Source organism: Spermophilus citellus, assembly GCF_964194105.1.
Source record: "Spermophilus citellus genome assembly, chromosome: 4".
In the NCBI taxonomy this organism is placed as follows: domain Eukaryota; kingdom Metazoa; phylum Chordata; class Mammalia; order Rodentia; family Sciuridae; genus Spermophilus; species Spermophilus citellus.
This window is the reverse complement of record NC_138185.1, coordinates 141,857,271-141,878,580: the sequence shown is the minus strand read 5'-3', so window position 1 is coordinate 141,878,580 and position 21,310 is coordinate 141,857,271. Positions and strand designations below refer to the sequence as shown.

At 34.4% G+C, this 21,310-nt stretch overlaps 1 protein-coding gene across 7 annotated transcripts in view; it reads left to right on the top strand.

Annotated features, from left to right (window-relative positions):
• CDIN1 (CDAN1 interacting nuclease 1) overlaps nt 1–21,310 on the top strand; it is a 220,911-nt gene that overhangs the window by 92,454 nt on the left and 107,147 nt on the right. For all 7 annotated transcript variants that reach the window (XM_081288683.1, XM_081288684.1, XM_081288679.1 and 4 more), the window contains 3 exons: nt 11,506–11,585; nt 11,965–12,014; nt 16,583–16,650. In XM_081288683.1, the coding sequence (XP_081144809.1) occupies nt 11,506–11,585; nt 11,965–12,014; nt 16,583–16,650 (198 nt within the window). The remainder of the gene's footprint in view (nt 1–11,505; nt 11,586–11,964; nt 12,015–16,582; nt 16,651–21,310) is intronic.

The following is a 21,310-nucleotide window of genomic DNA, read 5'->3' as shown; positions in this document are numbered from 1 at the left end:
TTTCTTCATTTATGTGATAGGAATAGCTAACTTGTAGGTACATTCTGAAAATTTCGTGAGTTTGTTAGTCAGTTTTGCATCACAAAATACCTGAGAGAAATCATATTAAAGGGAGAAATATTTATTTGAGCTCCCAGTTTCAGAGGTTGAGTCATGGTCTGTTGGCCCAATTGCTTGTCCAGCTGGGGATATGGCTCAGTGGTAGAATGCTCGCCTTGCATGTATAAGACCCTGGGTTTGATCCCCAGCACCACTCCCCCTAAAAAAAAAAAAAAAAAGCAAAACAAGAGGTAGAAACTTGTATATTGGTTACATTGAGTAACTCCCCATTCCTGAATACTCACCCTAAACTTTTAGAAATTTGGGTATAACATTTACAAACTTTTGCCATATCCACATGATATCACATAAGCTAATAATAAATAATAGTTATTTGATTTTTCTGTATTAATTATATATTTTTTATAATTCTAAAAGAAGGAAAGGTAATATTACAGCTCAAAAGACTTGGGGACACTGCTTATATTGATTTATTCTCAGATTGGTTGAATTATAGTTTAAAAAACATTTTTTTCGAAGTCTGTGGAAAGTGAACTTTTAGAGTCCTGTAAACAGTAGTCTATGTTTTTATTGACATAGCATACTAATCATACCTTGGCTAGATGTAGTAATCTTGGACCTTGTCCTTTTCCCTTAAAATTATTTACCCATTACTCCACTCTTTTTTACTATTTATTATTGGTGAAAAAAAATCTGAGTCTAATTGGATTTTTCTTCATTTTGATGTTTGGGATATGTTCTTTAATTTGATGCTTATGTGATTCTTTTTATTCTTGAAATATCTCCATGTTATTTCATATGTCATTCTAACTGCTAATTTTGCCTGTGATTTACAATTTCTTAAGATTATTTGGGTTTTTCTTTTCTTCAGAATATTTTAATTACTATTAGAATCTAAGTGTTTTGGTCTTTTAAGGAAACATGTCATAAATGTGTTAAGCTTTCTGTGCTCTTTGCTCTCTGTCAGCCTTCCTCTCTCCATTATTATAAACCTGTGGCATTTTTTTTCTTTGCGTCTGCACATAGCATGTTTTTTCATATTGTTGATTTGCATTATCTGCCTCATATTTTCTTTTTTACTGTGAAAATAATAATAGATTGTCTTGACATAATATACTTATAAAATAGTACATAATCATTAAAGAAAAAAGTGTATTACATGATAGTAAAGTCATATCATGTGCTTATACCAGGGATAAGCACTCCTGTCTGGGATACACAACATTAGATATTTTCAATATTTATCTAAAGATCGATTATATCATGTTTCTTCTTATTTTGCATTTTCCCCAAATGATAAAAAACTACTCATTCATAATAAGAAAGCCTCAAATTTAATTCTAATATATTTAGATACCTAAAAATTGCTCTGACAGGGGAGGGAATGTAAGTAGGACTTGTATTTTTGAGTAGCTTTCTTTTTCACTTGGCAATTTATTCACTTATTCATTCCTTTGCAGTTTATTGAGTAGCTATCTTGTATAGAGCAACTCTGGAGTGATAAGAGAAATTTTTCTACTTTAAACAGTTTGCCAAATTCCCTGATACAAATAGTTTGTTAGTTCACCAGGTGAACCATGCATTCTTAAAGGGCATATTGCACAAATAGAAACACAGTAAACCTGCGGCATTAAAATTTCATTGGTGGGTGGGGAGAGTGAAACAATTTAAAAAAAAAAAGAAGTCTAAAATTCTTAGGTGGGCTGTAATGAAAAAATGGTTAAAAAACGTCTATATAGACTGTGAATTTGGGCTACATAAAGCTGAACTTGGAATCTGAAACCTCATAGCTTTACAACTAGTAATAAACCTGTAAGACATTTTCTTATCTTCTTGGAGTGATCTACTATGAGCCTAATTCTTCCTCTATCTAAAAGCCTGCAGATATTTAAAGAAAATATTGAGGAAATATATGTTTTTCCCCTATATTGTGCCAAACATTACTTTTTCTTTGAGATTTTTTAAAGTGTGGCATGGTTGCAAATTTTAGCATTCCAACCAATCTCTTGTAAATAGATGGCAGTAATATTTAATCAAGTATCAAGTGATTGACAGACAAAAGGAGTTCTTTCAGTTCCATAATATGAGGGAGAAGAGGGCAAATGAATTAGGAAATTTAAGAATGGCTTTCATGGAGGAGCTCAGAATTGAATTGGAAGTTTCGGCCCAAAGAAAGATGAGGAAACCCACTCCAGATGTGGAAGGGGGGTGCGGAGTGCAAGAATGAACTATGATCATAGCATTAACAGGTGCTAGGTAAATATTCATTGATTAGGTTTGATGGCATATGTGGCTGAAAAGCTGCAAGTTGCCTGAGATTCTGATCAGTGACTACTCAGTCTTTACATAATACATTCATATTTGATGATTCTAGTTTAAATTATTTCTTCTATGAGTATGTGTTAGTAGAGAGCAGAATCTAATTTGTCCCTATAGGATTCCTTAATGTTAAAAGACACTTTTTATTCAGGTTGCCAAGTGGAATCAAACTGCTTTAGGTGTCACACAAAATGCTCCTATAGGCCACAGGCAGTATTGCAGTTGTCCAGGAAAGACACAGATCAGCCCCCATGGAGATGTAGTTTAAGACCTCATGACCTTGATGTACAAAGGCCTTAAACCAGCTTTTGAAGAAAAGATTAAATACCAACTGGTATTTAGGCTTTGTTGTCTGGGAGTTCAGCCTCTGGAGCAGCCACAACAAAAGGCAAAATTCCTTGTGTGCCTTGGGAGTGTTTCCAACAGCAGGTGCCTTCTCTATTGAGCTGTTCAAACACATGGAGTATTTTTCTTCAGTGAAGGGAGAACTGAGTTCTAACACTACGGTTCTGACTGCCCATCACATCTTTATCCCGTCTTGTCTTTCTCTCACTCATCCTTTTTTCTGTCCTGTCTGCTAACATCCAGTATACAGTTAGCCCATGGTGGTTCACTTATACTCAATGTGTGATCTTAGATTAGGGATCCCAGCTATGTACAATCTTGCCTCTGTTTTATTTCAGGTATAATCTATTCAAAAGGCATTATTTGTGGTGGGTAGGACTTCTGAGAGTCCTGAGAGCACAGATGATATACCTGCTTATTTGTCTCACTGCCTTCTATCAGTCACTGGCTACGTATCTGACCTTACATTAAGAAAAGCAAGCATAAAAATGGATCTTATGTCAGTGATTCTTGGGGAGGTCTTCTTGCTTGATTGCTGGTGCTTGAAATTCCCTTAACTAGATAGAAGTATCCTTCTATTATGTGGTTATAGACATGAATTACGACCTCAGCCCTCAGAGGGATAGCATATTAGCTTAATACACAGGTAGAAAGGACTTCTACCTGTGTAGAAGCTTTGATAATGAACTGTACACTGAGTGCCACAAAAGGGTGTGTCTGTCTGTGTGTAAGAAGGAATAATCTGGCATTGCCAGAATTTGTCTGATGAACAGATTATCTTCTGTCTATCTATAAAGAACAGGTCCTGACTTCATATAAACTTCACGAAGTCTGTCTTTTTTATCCGCTTAACAAAAGACAGTAATAGCTATGCTTATTGATAATGCAATGTTGTTGGGAGGCAGAAGGCAGGCCACACCATCATCTAACAACAGCTAAAGTAACAGTAACAACCATAATGGCCCAAGTGCTTTACATTGTCTGTTTAATTTCATCTTCACAACAACCCTGCAAGGTAGGCACTGATTTTATTCTCTTTTATTGACATGGGGACTAACAATCACCAATCACAGACATTAATTAACTTGTTGAGATAACATGGCTGGTAGGTGGAAGGTTCAGGCCTCAAACAAATCTGTCTGATTCTTGACGTGTGTAGCAACTGTTCCATATTGCTTATCTGCTTGAAAGTTTTTACTGCATGGCTTTCTGGGTTCACCTTACTTTTAGAAACCATGTTTTTCCTCTTTTGAGGAAGATGTAAATAAAAATTATGATCTCGATATGTTACTTCTAAGGCTTTGTCATAAGAGGCCTTAAGAGTCTGCCTGATTCTTTAGGGATGATTGTTCTTGGAACCCACCATTTCAAGAACTCCAAGCAGACCCTAGTGGGGCTTACATGGTGAGAAGCCAAGGCTCCTTCCCCACATGTTTCCATGCTGGAAACATGATTCACCATTGAAGTGATCCTCCAGCACTCATATGACTCACCCCACTGATAGCCATGCAAAATGTAAGCTGTCTTCATTGAGCCTAGCCCATGTTGCCAAAGAAAGAGCATGTTGAGAAATTGTTGCTTAGATGCCTTTCCAAAGAAAGTGGGGGTAACATTTGAGAATCCAGTTGAACTGAATCTCAAACCAATAGGAATAAGTTATTTTTTTTCCCAAACTTGATGATTAGCACAGTATTTTGACCTAAGACACAATGGCAACATTTGGAGGAATTAGGGCAACAATTTATTTTATAGCGATTGATGACCATTCTCCTAGTGGCCAGATCCCTTGCAACAGAGGTCTTTAGAGGTGATTGGCATGATTATCCACATTGCTGCCACCTGCTTTTTTCTCTATTGTTTCTGGCTTCAACTTCTTGAAGGGATCTTTTCTTTATATATTTTTATAATTCTAACTTCACAGTAGTTACATACACACACTCTCTTATTGTCTTCCTCTGAGTTAAGTGATTTACTGTAGTAATGTGTAAGAAATTATATTTTTGGTTTGTCTTTTATAGATAATTGCTTTGTGGTTACCATGAAGATTACCAAAAAGTTATTTTGATTATATGTAGCAAGCTATTTTGAAATTGATAGCAGCTTAACATGGTCACAAAGCTAGGACCAAAAGCAAAAGGTGGGGGATATCTACCCATTTTGTATTTTTCTGTATTGCCTATCTCATATTAACATAGTTACCATTTTAATTGCTATTTTTAGTATTCTTTCTAAAATATGAAATTTAATACAGCCATACTTGCAGTATTAAAGCATTCTGAGTTTTTGTTTTTCAATGTCTTTTTTAGATGTAGGTGGACACAATACCTTTTATTTTATTTATTTATTTTTGTGGTGCTGGGGATTGAACCCAGGGCCTTGCGCATGTGAGGCAAGCCCTCTACCAACTGAGCTATATCCCGAGCCCCTGAGTTTGTTTTATAATTACCCCTCTCATTGAGTTTCATACCTTTCCATATTTTCTTTTCCTTCTTTCTTTTTTTTTTTTGTTGTTGTTGGTGATGGTGGGTACTAGGGATAGAATCACCCAGGGGCAATTTACCATCATTCTAAATTCCCAGTCCTTTTTATTTTTATTTCTTTATCTTTTATTTAGAGACAGGGTCTCATTAAGTTGCTGAGGCTGACCTGGAACTTAGAATCCTCTTTCTTTAGCCTCCTGAGTCACTGGGATTATAGATATGCACTACCATGCCCAGATCATTGTCTCTTTTTAGCAGTTTGAAAATCTCTCTTCAGCATTTCTTCTAGGCCAAGTCTGGTAGAGATGTATTCTCTCAGTTTTTGTTGGTGTGGGAATGTCTTTATCCGGCCTTCATTTTTAAAGGATAGTTTTACTGGGTACAATATTCTCAGTTAATAGTTTTTTTTTTTCATTTAGTGAACATCTTGTGCCACTCTCTCATCCTGTAAGGTTTCTGTCAGGAAGTCTGCTATCAGGCAAATTGGGAGACCCCTGTGTGTTACATATTCCTTTTCTCATCCAGCCTTGAGAACCTCCTTTTTCTGTTACCTGTGAAGGATTGATATAATATGTCTTGAATCCTATCTGACTGGTGATCTTTGACCTTCCTGAACCTGGACATTTGTATGCTTTGGATTTGAGAAACTTTCTGTTATTGTTTCCTTGAATAAGCCTTTTATCCCTTTGGCACTCTTAAGTCCCTTTTGAGCCCAAATAACCTGAATGTATGCTCTTATAATATTGTCCTAAATTTCCTGTAAACTTTGTTCATTCTCTTCATTCTTTATTTTTCTTTTCTCCTCCAACTGTGCATTTTAAATGGCCTATCTTTGAGCTCACTAATTATTCTTTCTGTTTGATCTCTCCTGCTATTGATGACTTCAAACAAAAAGAGGAAACAAATATTCCCCTGAACTATTTGTTCAAGGGTCTTCAAAAACTTCAGCAACATAGCAAGATGAGCTTTTGTTGATAGGCCATATTTCCATGACAAACACCCAGAAATTAAAAAAAATAAATAAATAAAAAGTTTTTTTTTAAAAAGTAGTCAAGAACAAACAAAATAAATTAAATCTTGGGTGTCAAAAATTGAAAGAGATACTGTATCCAGTAGTAAACATGAATTGCTACCTTCAATGTAAACATGAGGGTGTGGTGCTTTTATTTTTAGCTCTCCAGAAGGAAAAATGTATAACCAGGAACTGGAATTGAGCCTTCCCATATGGCTCAAACTATGAAGAAAGAACTGGGAAAATTCTACTTTCCTGAAGAAGATGATAAGGAAATGTGGGTTATGAAGTTTTAGGAAAAGAGAGAAAAATTATAAACAAGTCAGCACCATTTGTAGATTTGGGTTCATATTTGTGTTCTTACTTATTGCAGAAAGCCCAAGCTAAGAAATTAACAATAAAACTGGTCTCTATAGAAGTAAAGATGAAACTACTATGTCATAGCTCCTTTCATAGTGCATGGCAGCCAGACAATTCTTGCTGAAAATATGTTCGTAGTAATAATTTACATATAAAGGGAGGAGGTAACCAACTTCCATGGGGAAAGATATATAGGAAGGTAGGTAGGCAGGCTGGCAGGTAGGTAGGTAGTAGATTATGTATATAGAGAAATCATGTACTAGCAAATGTTAATGTCATCCAGAAACCTTCTCACAAATAAAGCAAGAATCATGTTTGACCAAATATCTATGCATCCCTGGCACAGTCAAGTTGACGGGATAAAATTAAATATCAAGAGACTAACAACTGGAGACCTGTCTTAGAAACAAGATGATTGAACAAAAATAGTAGGTACAGTAGCATGAAGGCTGGTGGGAACCAGAGGCTTCCTAATAGGAATGAGTGCTTTCTAAATTCCTTATGTGCAGAATGATGAAGATTAGATATTGATTCTGTTTAAAAATTTTTTTGAGAGGACTACTAAAGCAAAACTTGTAGAGTATATCACTTTCAAGGGAATTAAGGGAGAAAGGATGAATAAAAATTAACTAAAAGTAGAAAAGAAAAAAGAGGAAGAAAGAATATGTAGAAGAATGTAAAAAATAAAAAGAACAAAGATAAGTCTGAATGTGTCGGTCACAATGAATATAAATGGATTAAAGTCATTTCTTAAAAAGTAGAGTTTTCTAATTGGATTTTAGAAAATCTCAGTAATGCTGTTTCAAGAGTCATACCTCAGACGTGTTGACAATAAATTTTAAGATAAAGAATCAAAACATCAGATGTATGAGGCAGATACTATCCAAAAGAAAAGTGGTGAAGAGTATTACCACTTGATAACATCAAATTTAAGAAAAAAATTTATTAGAGTTATGATTTACTACCAGTAGGTATACTTACCAAGAATTATATGTATAACAGTCAAAATGTAGCCTCCAAATGGAGAAAGCAAGTATTGGGAGAATTATAAGGAGAGACTGACAAATCTAGAATAGGAGCAGATGATTGTTTCATATCTAGTTTAGAAAAATAAGGATGCAGAAGATTTGAATAATACAATTAAAACTCTTTACCTACTAGACATATGAACTTTATATCTCAAAAATAGAAATTTCAATTGTTTAAAAACATGTTTCTAAAAATCTGTTACATAAAAAAACACAGAGGAAGCCAAACACACACTCCATATTGATATAAATATCACAAATTAGAATGGCAAAAATTTAAATGTTTTTAAGTAATTTGTGGATCAAAGATGAAATAATAATGGAAGCTAAAAATATTTGTAAATAAATGACAAACTTATAGCATGTAGTTAAAGTCTTAAAAATGTTAAAGAATTGCACATTACTATGAAAATAGTAACAAAAAGATAAGGTACTCAACTCAAAGTAGAAAACAGGACATAATGATAAGAAAAGATAATTTAAATGGCATTAAAAGAAATGGCACAGTAGAAAGAATCAACAAAGCCAAATTTTGATTTCCTGAAAATACTAGTAAAATAAATCCACCTTCTAGCAAGACTAATTTTAAAAAAAGTTTATGCTATATTAGACCATCTAAAGTAAATTGATTTCAGATCTGGAAGTTAGATTAGGGTGGTGGATGCATGTTTGTAGTTTTTCATATTAGAAGTATTTCACAATGAAAACATGTAATCTTAGGCATTGTGCTTTAGTCCATGAATTAGCTATTGCCTGTCTTCTGTAGCGTGATTTAACAGATACCACTTCTTTTCTCATGGATCTAATTCCAAGTAACTCACATTTTCTTCTTTGTATATCCTTGTTAGAAATGAGAAATAGAGTCAGTTGAAGCAGTATCAGGGCAAAAGTGTGAAAGCAATAGAATGAGTACTTCTAGCGAAAGCTAGGGAGAACAGGACTCTTGTCCCTATGTGGTCAAAAAAAAAAAAAAACTGAACGCAAATTGACAAACAGCCTAGGGACGGGTACCATGGAAGGCATCCACTCAAAGATTGTTAGTAATTTATTAAGTTACCTTAAATGCTATAATCACTTCCTACAGATGGAGACACTGGAGTTGAGAGTCTGCCTTTACTTTTCTGGTAGATGTTATTGTTCATCCCTTTGGGATGGCAATTCCTAAAATTCAGAATATGTGAGTAAAAGTATGTTTGTGTTTTCTGGCCAGGTCTGAGACACAGGCATTGTTTTGTGAAGACTGAGTGGAAACAGCCACATGTGGAAGGCAGGCCAGCATTGGGTCTGCAGCAGAGTCCTGGACTTTGTAGTAGAGCTTTCTCTCTTGCTCTAAAAAATGCCAGGTTGAAAGAAGAAAAAAGACTTGTTATTAAATTTAAAATGTATATGTACTCAATATGTAGTTTTTACCATTCCATTTAAAACAACTAACTTTCTTTGGAATAGTATCCTAGTCAGTGAATTCGAACTATTTTTTAAAAATTTACTGGTTATAATTCTTATTCCTGATAAGCACACTGTTTTAAATTTGTATTGTGAGGAAACTTATGTCATCAGTTTCTTTTATCTTTTGATAGTTCCTTTTCTTCCCTCAAAACAAATGACCCAATATTTTTATGTCCTAGGATAATATCCCTAGTCTTTTTTAAAAAGAGCTTTAGTTTAAAGATTTTAGCAATGAATTTACATATAATTTGGCATGAGGTCAGTAATTTTCCATAAGATAGCACTTCAGAACATGCTGTCTAATCATTAAAATATCAGTAATCTTTTCCTCATATGATGTGAGAGTTTGCAGTGGAGCACCTCAGCCACAGTTACATATATTTGGAGAAGGGGCTAGTATTTCCTTGAGTCCCTTGAGTAGCCTCAGAGAAGGTAACCAAATGTGTGAACAATTGCTTTGCTCTCCTCCAACAGGCCAGGCCTTAGAATTAGGTTGGAGAAATGAGGCATGTTTTCCAAGCACATTATTATCTCTTTAATACTATTGCTGCCATAATGTGTTCCTTTGTAAGATGATGATTTGCTGCTTCATATGCTCAATATTTGTACCACTTATCAATGGTAATTTCTTTTCGAAGTAATTAGGTACAGCCTAAGTTTTCAGATACAAATGCATAAGTGTGATTTGTTTCTCAGTATTACTTAAATTTAACAATATGGTATTGTAGCTCCTTTCTCCAGAGACTCACACTGGAACCCTTTTTGTTGGATTGAATAATATCATCACTTCCTATAGGTGAAGACACGAGTTGTGTCTGCATTACCTGCCTAGGTTGGGGAGTTGGAAGTAGAGATAGGGCTTGGTAGGATGACTGGTGTGGCTCTCTTTGTGATTCGATATGGCCTCTCTAAAATGCGGAGCAAGCACATGTTTACAAATGATTCTTAAGTACACATGTGTTCCTGTAAGTATGCAGTCATGTAATTAATAGTAGGCAATAACTTAAATAATTTTACTTGATTTTTTTTATCTATTAGTGTTCCTATGTCAGGGAACTTTATAAAGAAAATGTTAGAACAAAAATCAGCTCAGAATTTAAGTGATGGAGATCTGTGATCTGTGTTCATTTTCTTAACTAGATACTTACACAATATGCGTTTCAGTTTGTGCTCGTGTGGGTCAGATCCTAAGCCATTTTGTTAAATATTTGGGAGAGATGCCTCTGTAAGACTTTGCTAGAATTGATTATTAGCTTGTTTAGAAACTTGTCTTCCTCCCATATAGTAAGAGGAACTCTAGCCACCTGGGCTGCTACATGCTCACTGTGAGCAAGTGACAAGGTCTCTGACCTTGCTTTTCAAAGGATATCACCTCACATAACATTCTTCACTAGATACCTTTCTTAATGCTTCGCTGTACATCCCTGGGAGTCCAGGATAATTTTCAAGTGAATGAGGCATATTTTAGGTGGAAAATTTGTGTATGTATAAAATGTATACACACAAGGTGGATACTCTGTAGCCATAGACTCTGTATCCATGAATTCAAGCAATCACCAATGAAAATATGTGAAGTAAAAAGTTGCATCTTTGCTGTGCATTTTTTCTTGTCATTATTTCCTAAACAATACAGTAAAACAACTATTTGCATAGAATTTACATTGTATTAGATATTATGTGTAATTTAGAAATGAATTTAAAGTATATGGGAGAATGTGCATAGGTTATATGCAAATACTATGTGGTTTTGTATAAGGGACTTGAGCATCTGTGGAATTTGGTATCCATCAGGGGATCTTGGAACCAATCCCTGAGAGAATCAAGAAACAACTATATATACATGTATATACACATACCCCCGATTTTTTTTTCTTATTTAAAATTCCCTCAACTGTCAACTAGTGTCATCAACGTTACTACTCTGTGGGATGTATGTAACATCTTACAGCAATTGATGAGAATTATTTTGAAAAGTTTTAATATTCAGACATAGCTGAAATTTATTTTTATTGACACCATTGAAGTCTTTAAGTCTGACCTGCCTTTACTAAGCTTTGCATGTGCATGTGCTTGGTTATAAAATACCTACCCATAAAAGGTAAATATTTTCTTTTGTTTTTGTTTTGCTTTTTAATTTTGTTGTTGTTGTTGTTGTTTTTTCCTCAAGTGGGCTTTTCCAAAGCTAATTTATCTTCAAAGAGACATATGCTTTAGGTCTGTACTTGTTCATTTACCTTGGAAAAATTAGGTCATCATCAAATCTGGTGATGTGGCTTATAAACTTGGCAACATGGTCTAATTAAAAACTTCCCTTATATTAAAAAAAGGGAAAATGATTATAACGAGTAATGTTTTTGTTTTCATGGTTTGTGTGTATGTAGGTATTTGTCACTTCTCATGTTGCATTGAAAGTATGTTGACTGTCTGCTAATAGTTCATCTCTTTTCTTCTACAGCTTCCAAGTCTGTTATAAATAGTATGCTACGGGACCCTTCTCAGATTCCAGATGGAGTTCTAGCAAATCAGGTCTATCAGGTATTAATCACAGCTGTCTATTTTCAGTGGCAATGCTGTTATCTGCCTAGCAGAGTAAAGGATTTTAAACCTCATTTAATTACTGTCATCATAAACTATCACTGAGGTCAGGGTGCACCATAAATGGCAATGCAATATTTGTGAGAAGAGCATTTCACTTTTTAATAGCTTGCTTTTATAGTAAATAAAAAGCATGCAATTTTTGTTTTCTGTGATTAAATCTGAACAGCCTTTTGATAGCATTCTTTTTTGGGGATGGGGTAAAGAAAAGTAATTACTGCTTTTAGGATGTTTACTGTAATAGTTTTTGTAGTCTCCCCCCCCACTGAACCCCCACCCCACTCCACACACACATACCCCTTCTCTTATTTGTCTGCAGTGCATTGTGAACGACTGCTGTTATGGACCACTGGTGGACTGCATCAAACAGTATCCTTTCCCATAAAATTTTAGGTGCACAATTGACAAGCTTAGACTCAGTGGAAGAGATGTGTCTAGCTTTAACCTGACATAAAGTTCTGCTTCACAAAACACATTTCATACTCTTTTATATTCAATCAGCTGGAGGGTCATTGCAGACCATTCTTTCCTACAGCTTAAGGGAAACCAGATAGGCCCCAGGAAGGTGTCAGTTCAGCAGTTGCACTCACATGCTGATTTCAAACTGCTTGGTTTTCAATGAGTTTAAAGGTACAGAGTCATTAGGCAGGTAACATACTGTCTTGGAATGTAGCTAACCATTCCTGTGAACATTTTTAAAAATATAACAAAGTTCCATTGAAAAGGAGCCAAATTCTGTAGAGTTTACCAAAATAAATTTTGAGCCTTGAGTTAAAGGATGATGTTATTAAAATGTTGCTGGGGACCCTCACATTTTAAAGGGCAGTAGACTTTTATTGCTTAAATGCTGATTACTATCTGAGCTGTCATTTGGATCCCTAATAAACATTTTTAGAGAAACCATGCTAATTTTTCCCTGGGGACTGAATTTAAGGCTGTGAAAACAGATGTCTAGTCATTCTTCATTAAAAACATTGAGATTTCTAAAGAGTTAGTGTTTACTTCTCAAAAGTAGGATTGGGTGGATGGTAAACCGTTTAGTGAACCAGGACATTACTAATCAATGTTTTGGTAGTCTTTTAGCAACAGTGAGAATTTTGGTAATTTTTGACTAAAAATACTATTTAAATGCTAATAATTTTAATGGAAATATCTCAGTCTATGAGTCTTATACCTCTTACTATAAACATGGCTTTCATTAGATAGATTTTGTTAGCATTGGTGGCACCATTACCAGTTGTGACTGAGTGATTACTAGTCAGGGGTTTTGTTGGAAGTTCTTGCGAGTTAAATGTGTTCACATGCATCTGTGTGCATGTGTGTGTTTTGGGGGGGGTGTGTGTGTGTGTGTGTTTATATTCCTCCTTGTTTCACAAAGGCTTAGAGTCAGTAAAACCATGATAATAAAATTCTTTCTTTCCTAAATTAAGATTTGAAAGTAATCTTTTTTAACAGGGCCCTCTTTTAAGAATATTTAATACCTAACATATAGCCTCTCACTCATATGTGTATTTATATGTGGGGGGGTGAGTGTGTGTATATATATATACACGCACACACTTGCCTTTTTATTAAACTAAAGTGAAACTATATTTCTATTTTGAGTGTGATATTAATGTAGTGTTAGAAATTGTAGGAGTGCCAACCTCATGTTGCTGTAGTGATAAAGTTTAGCACATTTGTGTAACAACTCACCGTCTGAGAGTATCTGGGGCTGAATTACATGTTAATTTTAAAGCACATAAAATAGTTAAAAATCAATTTAAAGTTAAGGTTTTAAAAGCATAATGTCTTTTGAAGGATTGCATATTGATTTTAAATATAACTATCTAATTATATATGCATGGACTAAAGTATGAAGTCAACTGCTTTGTAAATGCCAGGAGGCTATTTTTCAGTAATAGTTGAGATGCTTACGGGAAAGTAGATTGCTGTATTGCTGGCGAAGAAAATGGCTTGTGAGGTTATTTACAAGTTTTGCCCCATGGTCACTGCCATACATCAATAATAGGTATTCTTATAGACAAAGTCTAAGTGTTTCTGCTTATGGAACATTATAAATTCTGCTTGGTGTATTTTCCTTATGTTTTTGCTATCATTCACTTTCCTTTTTTGGCTGTGTTATTGCCAGTAGAAGTTAATGTAGTACGTGATTTCAATTGATAAAGATAATGATGTATGTCTATAAGTTGCATTCACCAACTAGATTATTATTTTGCAGTTCCATTATGCCTGTTGTCAGTAAAATTACTATTTTTATAAGGTTTATTTTCTAGACCTTCCATTTTATATATGTTTATATCAAGCAATGCATAATCAAGAAGTATGTCTTTCCAAAATTTCAAATTGGTGATTGCTTTTACTATTGCAAAATAAAACAGACTAGGAAATTTATAGAGAAACTGATTTTATTTTTGCACTGAAGTAGTAGCAATTTCATGTAATGTGAATATGCTTGCAAAGATGTCTTCTAGACGGATCAACAGAAGTACTTTATTTCACACTGAATAAGAATTATTAGTTTTCCATGTGAGTGAAAAATGCTTTTATTTGTTATTCTTATAAATTGGTAATGTTTACAGTACTTACTTTCAGTAAATTACTTCGTTTTCCAACAGAGAAAGTACATATTTGGTAAAAGGAATAGGTATAAAATCTTTTTATTCCATTATGAAAATGTTATATGTGAACATTTGTGTAAATAGAATAAAGTACCTTGGTCATTGACTAATAAGACACCATGGAAGGGATAGTAGCAGTGAGTGTATGTATTGACATTGTGCTTTCTCTTTCCGTCTCCCTTATTTTGGGAGGATGTGCCTGCTGTTTTTTTTCTAGCTAGCCATGCCAATCCACACCTTTCCTACCATATCTCAACTCACCAAGGAAAACATGTGAGAAGGTAACCACTTCAACTTTCCAAAGTGTGACTCCAGACCCCACTATTAGATAGAGGCCTGCATAGAGATGCAAGAAAATATAATGATGCAGGAAGCCTCAAGTGTTGTGGGTTTCATTTCTGTACCATCAGTAACCTCAGTTTCATGATTCAACATTTTAGATGTAAATAATTTACAACAATAAAAGTGGGAGCGCATTTATGTGGAATAGAAGTAAATAATTTAGTTCTAAAATGTGGGATGCCCATGGTAACAAGAGACTGTTGAGAGTTATTCATCAAGTGTTTTCAGTGGCCTCTGAAAATGTTTTAGATTTTGTGACTTAAAAATTTGTTCCTTTTATTTCCAATTAGAAATTCAAGAAGCATAGCCATGTCCCAAGGCAGAGGGTAAAACAACAGGAAGAAAAAAGCATAAATGAAGACTTAGGGCTTGCCTTGATGGTGGACATAAATGACCACAGTTTCTGAATTATAAGATTTAAATGATACTCGTATGTGTTGGTAAAAGGCAAGATAATTCTCTAGGAATTATTTTTTTACAAGTGAAGTATAACTTTTCTTTGATTTACATTGAAATGAATTCTTGCAGCCTATGGTCAGAACAGTAGTCTCTGGTAAACCAAGGTATGATAGAACCAGATTGATGTAACCAGCAAAACATAGAGTATGACAGTAATGATTCAGAGAATGATTGCCAGATGCTTTCAACTGAAATTAGTACCAGCATAGGCTAAGACTCCTTTTCAGATTTTGTTCACTCTTATCACTTTGGAAAACAGACCAGACTTCCAAGTCCTGCTTCCTGATTTCATTATTTATCAGCCTTAGGGCCTTCAACAAGTTCCTCAGCCATTTTGAACCTTACCTTTTCTTAAGTGTAAAAATGAGACTAATAATAGCATCTACTCATGTGGTTGTTGTGAAGATTAAATAAAATTATATCTGAAAGTGCTTATTTTTTTTAAAGAGAGAGAGAGAGAGAGAGAGACTTTTTAAATATTTATTTTCTAGTTTTCGGCGGACACAACATCTTTGTTTGTATGTGGTGCTGAGGATCCAACCCAGGCTGCACGCATGCCAGGCGAGGGCGCTACCGCTTGAGCCACATCTCCAGCCCTGGAAGTGCTTATCATACATGATATTTAAGAAACGCTAGCAGCTATGAATCTTTGCATAATCTTAATACTTTCTAAGAAGCTATATGGAGCTATAAACTAGCTTTGCAAAGATCTCATTTTCATTCTTTGCCATGTTTTAACTGGCCTTGTGCAGGTTCATTTCTCAGTCTGTTCCCTCATCTATAAAATAAATTGTGAGGATGAAACAACATACACATAAATCACTTACTTCAGTGCCTGCCACCTAGGAAGCACTAAAACAATTTGTATGTTCATGTTTGTATCTATGTATGTACACATGTATGATACATATTCACACACACAAATATACACATGAGAAAAATATTTTTGAAAGCCTCTAAATGCATACTCACCCACAGTCATCTCCTAAAATGTCTACTCCATAGAGTCTCATTAAGTCAGTTTTTTGGCTTCTCTAGTCACAGGGAATCACCAACAATAGAAGGGAAACAAAACAGGCTGCTAAATGCTGGCTTAGTGACACATGTGAATTCTTAGATTTACAGAGCACAGTAAGATTGGAACCATTTTTAGGGAAAACCAGGTTAATATTCTTAACTGCACTAAGTAAGTGCTTAATTAATGTGTTCTAACTTGAAGTGAGGGATAACACAGATTAATGGACATGTTAAATGATTTTCCCTCTTTTTAAAAGAATTTAAAAGTATACCCACTTATAAATCTTTGCCAAAATATAAAAACAGAAAAATTCCTTTGGATCATTTAAATGAGGGAGGGGTAAATAAGAAGAAATATCATTCCTCAGAGATGTGGGCCACAGATGGAAATTGTTATAATTACCTCTCTTCTTCATTTCATCTGGTATTACCTGGTATTAGCATTTTCCTGATGGTATAAATCTGCCTATGTTATCCTCCTTAACTAAAACTTCCCAGTGCCATTGGTCATGAGCATGAAGTACTGCTGAGAGATTTGCTTCTAGAGAAAAACCTGTCCTTCCTAGGTAAGTATTTCTCACATCCTCTCTAGTTTGTAATAGCTCCATGAGTGCTTAAATACGTATTTTTAAAATCTTCCACCTGCAGTTATTATGTACTAAAGGAAGAGAGAATGATGATTGATGCTCTGCATGTTATCTTTTATTGATTTAGAACTGAGCAGGAACTCAGTTACCTAATCCCCTATATAAACAGCACATGCACAGGCTTACAATTAATATTTTATAGAATAAGTGGCTGAAAAATGCTTTAATATCTGTTGCAGTATTACTTTTGGTGCCATGAGATATTAACCATAATCTAGGCCTTATGAGAGAAACAAAAGAAATATTGTCTATAAAATACTTTATATATTAAAAAGAACCGTTAGAGAAATTCATGTTAGGTATGAGTGTGTGTCTTGTATGGAATAGGGTAGTCCCTTTTATTTGAAAGCAGAATATTAAGCTTTTATTATTTTATGTCAAACATTGTCATCATAGATTTAGTATGATTTTCTAAAATCTTACATGTATGCATGTGTTTGTGTGTCAGTATAGAAATATTATTACAGATTGTTATTTTTTTTTCAATATCTTTTAAGCAGTAAAAACTTAAGCCTTAAAGGGCATAATGTAATCACTGATTATGGAAACCATAAGCACCCTACAATTAATTAATTCCTCTTTTCCATTCTAAATGTGGTAATTTAAATTCTCCATTTTAAATGCAAAGGATCTATACAAATCATATTATTATAGAAATTTATTCTATATAAACCTGTGTAAATATTGAAGCATCTTCATAATGTAGTTTTTAGGATCAAATAATGAAGAACAACTGGATTACTTAATTTTTGTTCTAAAGTGGACAATACATTGTGTGCCTAGGAAAGTCAAATGCATGGTCTTAGGTCAGATTAGGAAAGGGTGTTTAGTATAATCCTTCAGTAAATTTACTGTAAATCTTACTGTTTAGTATTCTTATTAATAAACTGGAGAATAGACTTGAAATTGTTATAGAATTGTTGTAAGTTGAAATTGAGAGATATCATAAATATTCTCTAGTTGGGGTTAAAGAAAGTTGATTAGGAAAGTGGTGTCTCTGCTTACTACACTAAATTTCATTATGTATAAGAAACAAGTTTTTTTTTCTTTGTGTAAGAAAGGCAATTGTATTGGTTGACCTATGGAAATAGAGTAAGTTGGAAAGAAATTATCTTTTGAAAACATAACAAAAAATAAAATGGCTCTGAACTAGTTGTAATGGTTGCCCATGACATATCATAAGATTATTTCAGAACTATAGAATTTTGATAGTATTATAAAATGTCTGACCACATTGATCATTAGGTAGTGGCTAGTATGGACATGGCCAAATCTAGTGTTTTGTTTTAAGCCACTAACTAAGCAGTCATATTTCACACAGATTTTTGAATCTTCATGTTTTAACCATAAATGTTAGCTTACTACTACGTTACAGCATTTAATATGTATAGAATAAATTAATATTGTATGCTGATGAAAAAGCACTTTAAAATAGAACTGAGGTTGCATGGAGTTACTGAGCAAAGCAACCAAGGTTGCTTTGGTGGTATTCTCTTGGTGTCACTTATTTGCCTATGGCCAGTCAAGCCCTCAGCCTCATTTCTTTATTTAGCCTGACTTCTGTGCTCTTGAGAATCAGCAGATCCCACCTAGGAGAAAGAGCAAAGGGCTTAGTTGTGGCCCTAATTTAGTTCTAGTTTTTCAACTTACCTGAATTTGGTGTGTTAGCTTGGATTCACCATGGCTGACGGGCAGTATGAAAGTATGGTGGTCAAAGAGTTATTGCTATGTGCATATAAGTTCAGGAAGGACTCCTAGAGTTGAAATTGATGGGTCTCATGCAGTCTTCAGTGCTATGGGATAATTATTTTATGGAAGCATATCCAAAATGGTACTTAACTGATCTTTAAGAATAAATGGTTCTAGTTTAGCCAACACCATGAAACCTTGGTGCAATTTTGAAGTGTTTCCTCATCAGCTTACAAAATAGTTATTAATTTATTCTGTGCATCTTAAGTATTTTAATATAGTACTGAACTAACACATGCTCATTTATGGTTAAAAGATGAAAATTCAAAGCCTTGAGTGAAATATTGGTACAAAATTGTTTTTCTTTTACCTTCTAAATACCCCTTCCCAATGATTAATTTGTTTTAAATACTGTGTCAGGTAAATTTAAATACATTATCATTTTAAATTCAGCTAATATTCTTTCTTGTTTACATGTATATACCTTGAATTTTGTTGCAGAGATGCTGCAAATATTGCCAGTTTTATTTTGATTCTTTGACAAGCAAAAGTAAAATCGATCTCCCTCTTTCTGTTGACTTCTAACTCCTGCCACTTTCAAGAGATAAATATTTTTTATATGTTAATCCTTTTTAATTTAAGGATTATTACTTTGCCTAAACCTTAAATTTTCCACCCATTATATTTTTTTCAAACCTCTTTTGACAATAAAAGGGGAAAAGGAAAAAAAATCACTTTTTTTTAAGTCTTACTGCTTTCTGGAGTTTCCTTGTTTCATGGTCCTGTGGTCAGGAGTTGCTATGGCACAAACCTTAACCAGACACCTAGAAAAGACAGTATCCTGATCATTGAAAATTTCTGTATATTCATGTGGATTTATTCTATCTTATAAAGGTATCCTTTTAATACTTAGATAAATAGGTATATTGTACTAAATTCAAAGTTGAATAAAAGTCTTTAATTTTTCCAACTAAGAACTATTTCCCCCCACACACACACACACACACACACTCTCTGCAAATAAGTCACTGAACTGGGCACACTATTGTAGGCACTAGACACAAGTCGGATAAAGTTCTGGCTTTCTCGGAGGTTTGATCTAGTAAGGAAACAAGCTATCAATAAATGAATACAGATAATTTCTTGAAATTTCTGAAAGTCCTCATAGTTCTTTTATTCATTGTTTATTCTTTTCAACTAACATTTTTTGAATGTGCTGTCTACATGCTAGGAACTATACGAGTTAATATGAAGATGGTCTTTGTTAAGTACCCTATGTCCCAGATGTTCACAGCTGTGCAAGCTCTCACCATTTCTGTCCCAGTGAGAGTGCAATTCCTGTCTGGTGCAATTCACTTAGCTGTTGTTCACCTGATTTTCTTCATAATGAAAGTAAATGCACTTATGACTTTTGTCAGACTACTTTTATTAAACCTTAGAAAGAAAGAGTAGATATTAAAAATCACTAGCTACATTTTGTAAGTGAAGAAAATTTGCTGCCTCATTAAATATATTTACTAAAATGGTTATAAAATTGTGCATATTCAGCTGTTCTCTTATCAGATCTTCCTGCCACCATTTACTTCCAGGATGGCACATTGAACTTTTTAGCTTGATCCTCTAGCATTGAGCTAACCTATCTCTTAAGTATTTGCTATGAGTGGATACTACTAAGGATTTAAACATGGAAATTTTCAGGAAAGTTTAAGATGAGTTTCAGTATATGTCAGTAGTTCTCTCCAGGGACATTTAATTTAGAATTAACACTTATTGGTCAGCATTTAAGGTCTCAGAAGATGTCAAGAGCTTTAGATGCACAAAGAACACTTTTTAAACTTTAAGTTGACCAGTATGCATTGTGATCATCCTTATCACCTCTGCTAAGGAGCCACTCCATTTCTAATGAAAAAAATAGAGAATATATTTTATCTACTGAGGGAAATATTTTAATTTGTATCTTTCCAATGATTAATTAACACTTTGCTGTGTTGTGTTCATTCTTTAGTTTTCTCTTCCCTTTGTTTGGTTTGGCTTGGTTTTCACTGAGTTTTTTTAAGAAAGTTGGACAAAAAGGGAAAGGAGGAAAGGACAGTAGTGTCAATGATAAGAGGATGAAACTGTTCACATTGTTGGAAAAATATGAAAGCACTTACACCAAAGAGGGAAGATAAACCACTCATCCTCCATGGGTTGGCATTCCTCCAGGTCAGAGGGACTTTTATTAATGACTTCTACAGCCACTGTCTGCTGCAAATTCTTGTTAAGTTTGGCTTAATAAGGATGACTCTAGAGATATTTCCAGTGAATGTTGTCCTGTTAGTAGACACTAACAATTATTTTGAGTGACACCTGAGAGGCCTTGGCTTTATCCCTGCAGTACACCCCCCACCATGTTTGGACGAAATAGCGTTTTGACATAGGTGCTTTTCTAACATTCATGTATTACTCTGTGGGACTCCAAGAGGGTATAATCTGTAAAGCCAAATAGGCTTAGTGGAGACTGTCCCTTGCTGTAAGAAATTAGGATCTTTGTTTCTAAGAGTTCATCTGTCCCGCTGCTTTATTCCCTACTACCTAAAACAACAGTGCTCTGTTAGGAAAGTGATTATTATGTGACAAACGGGATTACGTTCTTCAGGTGAAGAACAGCAGCAGGAGCAAATGAGATTTAGGATACTAAGGTTATTTACATTCAGATGTTAGCAGCATAGAATAAGAGGCTGGAAAGACAACATTTGATTATATAAGTTGAGGGGAACTGAGATAGTTGGGTATTTCATAAGGAGTCAGTCATTTAAATTTTTATCTATCAGAAGATTAAAAATAAGATGTGGTTTTTAGAATAACATCCTGTTGTTGTTAGGATACATGCAGTTGTTAATAAGAACAT